Source organism: Triticum dicoccoides, chromosome 1B, assembly GCF_002162155.2.
Source record: "Triticum dicoccoides isolate Atlit2015 ecotype Zavitan chromosome 1B, WEW_v2.0, whole genome shotgun sequence".
Taxonomy (NCBI): Eukaryota; Viridiplantae; Streptophyta; class Magnoliopsida; order Poales; family Poaceae; genus Triticum; species Triticum dicoccoides.
Window position 1 is genome coordinate 578,951,013 of NC_041381.1, and position 10,846 is coordinate 578,961,858.

General features: G+C 45.6%; 1 protein-coding gene across 1 annotated transcript; it reads left to right on the plus strand.

The window, feature by feature from the left end:
* Positions 1–2,614: 2,614 nt before the first annotated feature.
* Positions 2,615–7,098, plus strand: LOC119309158. Its single transcript, XM_037585210.1, has 2 exons — positions 2,615–4,382; positions 6,812–7,098. Exons 1-2 carry the CDS (start codon positions 2,693–2,695, stop codon positions 6,862–6,864), a joined length of 1,743 nt encoding a protein of 580 aa, XP_037441107.1. The 5' UTR covers positions 2,615–2,692; the 3' UTR covers positions 6,865–7,098.
* Positions 7,099–10,846: the final 3,748 nt, after the last annotated feature.

Consider the following 10,846-nt stretch of genomic DNA (forward strand, 5'->3'; position numbering starts at 1 on the left):
TACTTATAATTTACATAAAATTTATACTAATAAATATGTGTAATTTTTTATATATTAATGACTTAAAAATGACTAGCACATATACCCGTGCATTGCAACGGGAGAGTTAATTGGTGTGTCCACCGAAATACCCATCAAACGACTGGTGCGAGCAGAAATTCATTTGATAGTCTCGGACGTCGTTCCCTTCTCGAGGCATCGTCGTTGCAGGTCACATCAACCTAATCGGGAAGTTCTGGGGGAAACCCTAAATTTGGGTCTACCGGATCGGACGATGACGGCGCCTTCGGTGTCGTTCTCCCTCCTGGTGGCATCGTTTTGGAGCAAGTGCTAATTGGAGGGGACAAGAAGAGGAGCGGTGATTCATCTTGCCCATTGATGACGGCGGATCTCGGCGGCGTGGCGCAGTGGAGACTCGGCGCCCAATGCACGGAGATGGACTCGCGCAGTAGGGTGACGATGTTTGGCGTCGTGGTGGCGTCGGCGGCAGTTAGATCAGGCAAGGTAGATGCAGCAGTACACCCCTGAAGATGCATTGGTGGCAGGTGGCTGCGGCGGCCTCATACCCGACAGTCGTCCTGGTTGAGGAGCACGCCGGACTGGTGGGTGTCCATACCCGCAGGCGTCCTGGTTGGGACCTCAGGTCTTAGATGTTAGGTTTGGCTGCGAGGTCTGTTTGGTATTAGGCCCAAACTATCAGCGCCCCTTCATCAACTGGATAGGAGTAGCGACAGATATTGCTTAGACGGTGGCTTTAGTCTTACTGTTGTATGACTTTGTAAGGTCTTGTGTTAATAATTAATAAAATGGTTGTATGCATCGTTCAGATGCAGAGCCGGGGTTATTTCTCCTTTTCTAAAAAAAAGAAGCATGCTACACATACAATACTTTTGGTATGGTTTTCGTACGACGATTCTGATCTTAAAGAGCCTTATACCATGGCATTATTTTTATGTTGAAACAATGCTCGAAATTTGCACCAGGAAAAAATCTTAAAGAAAGGTTTCTGTTAAACGCGTTTTACACCATCTCTTCATAAGTTTGAAGATCAATAAAAAATGTTCGCGTCTGAGCGAAACAACCCTAGTTCGTTGCATGCAACTCGACGCTTACATATTACGGTCCCACACTAAGCCTTTCTGATTGAATTGTTTTTGTTGCACATTACGGTCCCACACTAAGCCTTCAAGTTTTAATAGATAGCCCAGCTCAATCGGGTTCGAGACCACAGGAATAAATTTAATTTTTTCACGGCAGAACTCTTTCGCATAATGACAATGGGTGAGGGTTCGGCCCATCGCCTATGTGCAAGATGTTCGACCAATGAACCAAATAAATCGAAGCCGAATGATGGATCATTTTTTTTTCATTTTCTGGTTCTTTTCTTTACGTATGAAAAAACAGGAGTAAGAAACGTACATTATATATAAAGGTATATAGAAAAGAAAAGTACTAACTAAAGGTGCATCAAAAACATAATTTAAACAATTATTAACATGCATGATAACATCATATTTAGAATCTATACATTTTTCTGAGAGGTTTTCATGTATAACATGTTAAATTTAGAGTTATCATTTAAAAAATATGAAAATTTCAACAAATACTTGAATCTGCGTAAAATAAAAAGGTAAAAAAAGTAGCTGGGCCAAGATAGTATAAAGGCAGCAAAAAAGAGTGAGAACCTGGGATCAAACCCAGCTCTCCCCGATGGCGGAGCAACGCCCTAGCCAGTACGCTGCTTGTGTACTTGTGATAATGTCAGGGGCTAGCCGTAAATGATCCGAATGCAACCGGCGGCCATCTAATAAAAAATGTATCGTTTTGTCACTTATGGTGGCATTGATGGGTAATTTCTATGAACTTTAGGAGTAATTTTCGTGACGTATGACTAGAAGCGACGCTTTATTATTAGGGAAAGATTCTTAATGTACATTGACATCAAGGTTCCCCTTTTCATGTTAGCATAATATTTGAGGTTCGCATATAAATATGATGATTTGTCCTAAAATATTTAAAACGAGCATCAGACCTTTTCTACTTATGGCCAGCACAACAACACAAAAAAATGCATACATTAAAATGATTTACGCCCTTTTTATGTTGTATATATGCCAAATACGTGAAACTCATTTTCTCAATATTTTTCTAGATTTTTTTGACATTTTCTAGGGCTTTGTTTGAGAAAATTTGAGGGTTCGTCTTTTCAGAACCATTTTGAGGGGTCCTTTTTTTTTAGGGGCATTACGGCACATTCCTTGGGCTGAGCGGCGGCCCATTTCTTTCTCCTTTTTCTGCCCGTCCGGCACCACCGCAGGCCAACGTTCCGAATTCAAACCACCCGACCCGACCAACCCGAGTGCCACTGACACGAAAACAGAGTCGATTTCGAAGCGAAACTGCGCCACCCTTGCTCTGCTCCCCTCCGCCGGCGCTCCTCTCCCCCGCACCCCGCCGGGATCCGGAGGTCACACGACACGCCACGATGCAGCAGCAGCAGCCGGCCCTCCTCGGCACAGGTCCGTCCGCTTCCCTACCTCCCCTCCCCCCTGCACTTTCTCGATTCCATTCGGTTCTGTTCCAATGCTCGGTCGATTCCTCCTCGGCGTTGTGCTGGCGGCCATGGAGTCGCCTCACGGCTGCCGATTTTTTGTGTGCGTGCGGTGCAGGGGGAGGCGGCGGGTGCTGGGACATGATGATGGAGGACACGCGCATGTCGCAGGGCGAGCTCGCCTCCATCGACGCGCCGAGCTTCGACGGCACGGACTTTGAATCATGGCAGATCATGATGAGAGGCCACCTGGTTGGCTCTCACCCTCTTGTGTGGAGCATTGTGGAAACCGGCTTCTCTTGTGCGGACGAGGCAAATCCAACTGACCTCGAACTGAGGAAAACGTACTACAATGCCCAAGCCATGAACGCCATACACTGTGCCCTCAGCGATGATCAGCTCTACCGGATCTGGCACCTTGATACTGCTAAGGAGGTATGGGACGCTCTCCAGGTTATCCATGAAGACACCCCGACCGTCCGTCGGTTAAAGATCAAACAGCTGAGGGAGAAGATGAAGTTGTTTGCGTGGAGGAAGGGCGAGTCTGCCGATCAAATGCATACACGGCTCTGGAATTTGGCCATTGACCTGAATCGCCTTGGTTGCAAAGAGGTGGACGATTCTTATGTCGTGTGGACGATGCTTCGTGCCATGACGCCTAGGAAGCCAGCCTTTGTGGACGGCATTCGCCAGGAGCCTGGCTTTGAAGAACTCACCCCTCTGGATGTGCTCCACAACTTCCAAGTCTACGACTGCAGACAAGAGCTATCCAGAATAATCATGCGCGGGTACGCGAAGGCGAAGGCGAAGGCGGACACTGTCACACCGAGCGAGCCCGACGACGATGCAGATTGCTCCGGAGAAGCGCCTCGCTTCGATGGCACGCACTATCTATCATGGCAGCGTAGGATGAAATTCCATCTGCTTAGCATTGACCCCCTAGTGTGGAGAATTGTGGAAACTGGCTTCTCCTGTGTAGATGAAGCAAATCCAACGGCTCTTGAAAAGAGGAATTGGCAGCTCGACTATCGAGCTAGACATGCCTTACAGTATGCCATAGGTGATGATCAATACATTCGGATTTGCCGGTATCAATATAAGAGTGCTAAGGAGATTTGGGATGCTCTCCAAAAATTTAATGAAGCAGTTGGTAAGTCAAAGCTCAGTTCACTGAGGATTGATATGAACTTCTTCGTCTTAGGGGAAGACGAGTCCCCGAGTGACATGTATACAAGGCTCAACAATTTGGCCAATGAAATGAAGGGTCTCGGGTGCAAAGAGATGACTGATTCCTATCTTGTGGAGAAGATGCTTTTTGCCATGACACCAAGGAACCCAACCATGGTTTTCCTCATCCATCAGAAGCATAACTTTGAATTACTCACCCCTCAGGAGGTGCTTGCAACCTTCCTCCTCTACGGCGGGGAGCAAAAAGAACCCAAAGTCACGAGGGGGCATGCATTGCCACGCTCAAGCAAAAAGGTCAACACTACCTTGAAGGCCAAGCAAGTCCAAGTGGAGGAATCTAGCGATGATGAAAACGACCATGATCAAGACCAAGAGCAAATTCAACAAGGAATGCAAGAATTGGCTCTCTTCATGAAGAAATATAAAGGGTTTCTTAGAAAGAAAGGCTGTGAAACAAGAAGTAATTTCTCTGACAAGTTCAAGATGAGGAAATCAAAGAGATATTGCTATCAATGTGGTGATTCCAATCATTTCATTGCTGATTGCCCGAAGAAAGAGGACAAGAAAGAAGAGGAGAAGAGCAACTACAAGAGGGAACCATTCAACAACAAGGGCAAGCCATACAAGCCGGAGGGGCAGAAAGGTTTGTTTCTTTGCTCCATCTTGTACCTACCATTCCATATTTGCCATGAAGTAGGTAATGAAATGTTCTGCGTTACAATGACGGGGACCGATCTGACATGGATTCAGGGTGGCCAATTAAGAAAACAAAAAACTGGACACAAGTGTCCGGTGTCTGAGTAACATTGCAGATGATTTTAATGCGTTGATATCAATGTCAAGGAGACACAGGATGAAGTATTGGTAATTTGGTATTAGTAAAAGCAATTTAATTACTGAGTGATAATGTACTTTGGTTGTGATAGTGTACCTGAGACTCTTACCAGCCCTAAGATTCAGGCCTTATCTGATAGTGCACTTGAGTCTAATTTGATTACTGAGCGGGCAATATAGTTCAGGCAAATTAATGAAGTGATATGACTTTCGGAATGTGTATGGTAGTGCAAATTGGAAATGCATAGTCCGGTAGAAATACCAAAACATGAAGCCGGTTGCCTCTAGAACTCTTAATTAGCAAAACAGTCGTATGGACAACGGCATGTGAAGCTACATTGCACATTGTCCTGCCATTCTGCTCTGACTGAGTCAACTTTTGACCTGTACACCATTCTAAGCATCTGGCATTATTTTTATTCTTTGCATACCAAACGGTTATGCAGTTCGTATATGAACTAAATTTAAAATATTATAAGTTTTAGAGTGGTTGGGCTTTTTTAGAACCGTTCGTTGATGTCGATCTAACGGTAGACAAATACGAAGTACTGGGTAGTACTCCGATGAAAGTACGCGAAAGTACTAAAACGAGTGGGGCCAGTACTCGTGACAAGGTGAGGACGCGTTTTAATCTAGGGACAGTTTAGTCCTAGGAAAATTTGCACGCGCCGCCCCTCTCGTCGAATGCATAACCGCCGCCATGGTGATTCACATTCCACAATTACTCATCGGCGGCCATCTCCTCCCTCTCCTCCAAGTCCACCTCAGTCATCTCCTCCTTCTTGCCGCTGCAACTTCGCTCCACTCAGGCAACCCCCCACCCACCCCCACCCCCTCTTACACGGCAGATCGAGCTGATGGCCGGCGACGAGAACACCGACTTCGTGCAGATCGCCGGCGGCGACCAGGTCAAGTTGGCCAGGTTGAGGGAGATCCGTTCTTGGTTTGACAACACAAGGCAGATGAACTGGACGACAATGACCACTCTCAAGAATATGACGAAGAAGGAGAGGGCAAAGCTTTGCCCCCCGCCCGCACAACCGATTGACAAGATCGAGATCCTCCTCTGGGCGATGGAGCAGGCCAATTCGTCCAGCGAGTGGACCAGGCGGAGGTGGTGGGCGTTCAGATCCAGGGTAGAGCATCCACTGGATCAGGAACCCACCGTGCACGAGGTGCCGTTGCAGATTGTGCAGCCTCCAACCGAGTCACCGGAGACTCCGAAGCGCAAGATGAGGAGGACAGTGGTCGCGACCTCGCTTCCCCGCCGTTCTCCACGCTTCCCTCGCCGCTCTCCTCGTCTGAACGGCGGCGGTAGCTATGTTTAGAGTAAGCTTCCCCACTCCTCATCTTCCTACTGCTCGTGCTTACATCGTGGTGATACTGATCGTAATAGCTCAGAGAGGGAATGCTAGATGGCATTTTAATCTCAATGAATTGCATGAATATTTGAGTACATGGATTTGGAGGATGGATTATGATGTATGTGAACCCTAGGCATCATATGAACCCTAGGAAAAATTAGTAATGTTCTAGTGGTAGACACTGAAATATTTCGGTACACACCGGTAGGCACTGAAATATTTCGGAACTGCCCTAGGCAAAATTTGTAATGTTGTAGTGGTGGACACTGAAATATTTCGGTACACACCGGTAGGCACTGAAATATTTCGGTACTGCCCTAGGCAAAATTTATAATGTTGTAGTGGTAGACACTGAAATATTTCGGTACACACCGGTAGGCACTGAAATATTTCGTTACTACAATTTCAGTACACACCGATGCACACTGAATTATTTCAGTACTGCAGTTTCAATACACACTGAAATATTTCAGTACTGCAAATTCTATACAAAGTTGGCATTTTGTCATTTATGTGTGAATCAATCCATGCATCATATGGCATAACTTTGTACATGAGTTTGGGTCAATTTCATGTCTATTTATTGTTAAAATTATTGTCATGCCATGAAACACAAGACAAGTCACTGACCCAAGCTTGCAAAGATGACATATCAATGTTGCTGATATGCACGTTTTCACCAAGTCTTGTGTCTGAATTAAAACTGAGCATTTTTTCTTGATGGTATCCATGGATCTAGAACTCCTATGAATTTGCTCATGTTGGATGTTTTATTCTCCATCATTTGTACTAGCATTCAGTGCGATTAGATGCCATGACAAGACCCCTGGCATATTTATTTTCTTGCCTCCAACATCACATGTGTGTTTTGCAGGAAAAAACCTGGAGTTCACCAGGCTGGCTGAAGTTGTGAGGCTGGGAGGCTGATGGTGCTGCTACTGGCTGATTCTTCTTCTTTCAGTTTTTGTTCGTCATTTATCAAGCCGTTGGACCAGGGCTACTTCCCTATGTGTTGTTAATGTATTAAGTAGTTCCTTCGAATTTGTAGTATTAGTTAGTTTGAATGTGGAAGTACCTTAAATTTTGGAACGAAATGTTGCTATGTAGGACCAAGGGTTTCATACCTTAATCTTTGGATAATTAATTATGTGAACTGTTAGATGTGGCGCACAACGAAACGCCTCTACCATTGATACTATAGTTCAACATGTCGGTCCAATTAGAGACCAGCCACTACCATATAGAATAGTTAGCATTTCATACTACAACCTGGCACGTACAAAACATCACACAGTGGAAGCACATCCCTAAGCACCTTGCATTGTACAAGGTCTTAGAGACCAGCCTCTACCATATATAACAGTTACCATGTCACACTACAGCATATAAAACATCACACAGTGGAATAATCATAGCTAGTAGAGCATTAGGTACCAGTTAATAATAGTTGCAATCCATCACAAGCAATAGTACCTAGATATGAGTAGATATAGGTACGGTAATACACGACAAGTACTCACAAACAAGAGCTGACATAACAAGTTCATTTCACATTGATACATGGCCCACCCCAGTTCTAAATGAGGTGGATGGTGATCATCATCCTCAAGTCATGGCGACGGGTGTTCGCAACAGTGAGTAGGATGGCCTGTCCTACCGAAGATTCTTGGCACGAAGGAACTTCTTCCACCCTGTCCTGCTCAAGACAGTGCGACCGTCCGTGTCCACTGCATAGGCACAGCTGGTGATGGAGCCCGTTCTAGTAAGGCGTAGTCCAGCAGCCATGCCTTCTTCGCCCGGGTCGATGCCACAACTATCAAGTAACCTCTTAGGTAATTTCTGAAAACAGTTGACATGATATATGATCATGTCACGTGCAATTATCAATAAAGCATACACTTCAAGACACATATATCATTGGATTCAACACTGAGCATATATATCATCACATCACTACACTATACGCCAAGCATCAAATTACTACAGTAATTAGGCATATCATTAGATTACTCCGTACACTAAGCATATCATCGCATATTACTACACTACATGCATGTCATAAAATTCTTCACTAAATGAATTCTAAACTTGGCCTCTCATCACAGTACTACAACATGCATATCATATGAAGTACTACACTAACTAAGCATACATATCATGTAATTACCACACTAAGTAACATACCATGATATGCCGTTTAACATTCGTCCTTGTGAGGCGGGTCACGAATGGCTTCCCTAGGTAGTCTTCACGTAGCGGAAGCATGTCCCAGAGGTTGCCGATTTCCTCGTCGCCCAGGCTGAGTCCTTGGGCATACAGGTATTCAACAAGTGGGTTCTCATCATCATCTGAATCAGCACCATCTTCGTCCTCGTGAACTTCATCCTCACTATCCGGAATGAAATTGAGATAGATAACAGAAATCCTGGGCCTACCTCTTCTGAAGGAGAAGCTGATCAATTCACCCCCAGTAAGACGCATGCGGGCGATGAAACGATCCCAATCATCTCCTCCTATCTGGGTTATCTTTTGCCCCTTCTCGACCTGCATAGTGTATGGGCCCCCAAGAGCGTCGAAGGTCACGGTGTCTGCGACGAGCTCATTGAATGCCAATCTCACATTGCATGGTATGATCTGTGTAAGATAAAAAAATAGCAGACACAATACATTAGTGCAAATAGCAAAAAAAAACAAAAAGAATGTACTGTCAGAAGGTTCATATAAATTATTACCGCTGCAACAACAAAAGAAGGCTGGAAGTAGATGCCGAACAACGTGGCAGTAGAAAGGCTGGTCCGGCACCGTGAGTTGCAGCGTCCACATTGTGCTTCCTACATTCTACACAGAACATGTTGAACTCTAAGTTGAATTGTACATAGTACAATACAAAGATCATACATATAATAAATCATAGTGATAACATATACTGGCAATGGCCAATCAATCTATTTTCTATCATCTATGTAATAAAGCAATGACAATGGCAATGGCAATGCCCGGTTCATCTAAACCTGGGAATAGTTGGGCATCGAAACTTAAACCACTCCAATCCACGGCACACATCAAAACCAAACCAATCCAGATATTTTCATTTAGAATCTAGACCAAACCGAACTATACATGCGCGTCATCCAACCCAGTCCAAACCGTTTTCAACTTCCAAAGGTTCAAACCGTAGACAAAGCCATATGCGAGGGCACGTCATGAATCTAGATCAGACATGGCGTCAAAGCTCGAGAGAGCCGACGAGCTCCGGCCGGCAACTGCGGCTCTTGGATTTGAAGCAGTAGTAGGTGGTAGTGGCGGCTCAAACTAATTGATTGATTTGGTCTCAAACCATATAAACCAAATCAAGATCCAATCCAAAAACTAAGTTTCAGTCCAAACCAATCGGCTCAGATCCGCCTCCGTAGGGAGACGCGTTTGGGGAAGGGAAGAAGAGTGGAGATCTGACGTACTTGCCGTAGTTGGCGGCGGCCGCGCACCGGCAGCGAAGAGAGGGGTCGTCGGCAGATGGCGGCGGAGGCGGAGGCGCTGGTCGAGAAGGGAAGAAATAAAGATGTGGAGTGGTCGAGACAGGGAGAAAGAAAAATGTGGTACATGTGGTGGCTCAGTTGTGTGGATGACAAGGGGACCTACTTGTGAGACCGATAGCAATTGATGGCAAACCGTAGGAGGTGCACGACCGCCACGTCCCCACGTGGAATCGGGACGGCCGGGTGGGTGTGTCAAGACAAATCGGCACCCGCGGCTTCTCGGTAACTCCAAGAGGCAGGAGCAGTGCCTTTCTTCCCCAAATCGGGTAGAAAACCCTCGTCCTCTCCCGAACCATACCACCCTCTCTTCCTTCCTCACCACCTCACCACCCTCTCCTCCTTTGTCACCACCCTCCTCCCTTCCTACGCCACCCTCCTCCTGTCTTCGACCGACGATGAAGCGCGGGCGTGAAGATGCGGCGGACGAGCCGGAGGCAACCATCGGAGCAGAGCAGTCTGCTACCGTGGCTGCAGCCGTGGGTGGAGCGGCTGAGTCTGCCGTAGCGGTGGAAGCTGGCGGTGCAGCGACCGTTGTGCCTGCTCCCGCTGCCATCGCAGCCGTCGAGGCACCCGTCGGCGAGCACAAGGTCGGGGAAGATCTGGAGGAGGAGGAGATGAGAAGGCATAAGCGCAAGGTGTATGACAAAATCGAAGAGCTCATGGAGGACAACGCCATAAAGGAGTTCGACCTACATAGCAGGAAGGGAAGCGACTTCGACGAGGATGCCATCGACGAGCTATCTGAGGTAGTACTCTGTTTTTTGCTCAGTTTTTTTCATGACATTGGGGGTTTTTCTTGTTAACTAGATGAGCATCAATTTCACTTGGGCGTTCTAGTTGTACATATGTAGGATTGTAGGGATCTAGCATAGATCTTCATGTTGGATGTGGATTTTTAAATCTGATTCACATTCTGATTCCAGCAGATACTCTGGTTTTTTTTCATGGCATTGGGGTTAGTCTTGTTAACTAGATGAGCATAAGTTTCACAAGGGATACATTAATGAAAGAAGTGGGGTAATGAACCCAAATACAAGAAAATGTTCATGGCAGGGATACATTAATGAAGAAAGTGGGTTAAACAATGGATATATGGCAGGATCCTCCATTGGCTTCCCCAGAACAGTGACTAAATGTTGCAGTTCCTGATTCATTATAGTTTATGTACATGAATTAATTTGCACACATGTTCATAGATGATTAGTTTGCACACATGTTCATAGATGATCCATTTGCAAATTCTATACAGATTTCCATTTTGCAAAGGAAGTGATCGCTCCCTTAATAATTATGGGCTGACATTACATATCCACTGGATACCGAAAAATCAAAACATCTCATCTACCCAATTTTCCATAGTATTTTATTTAGAT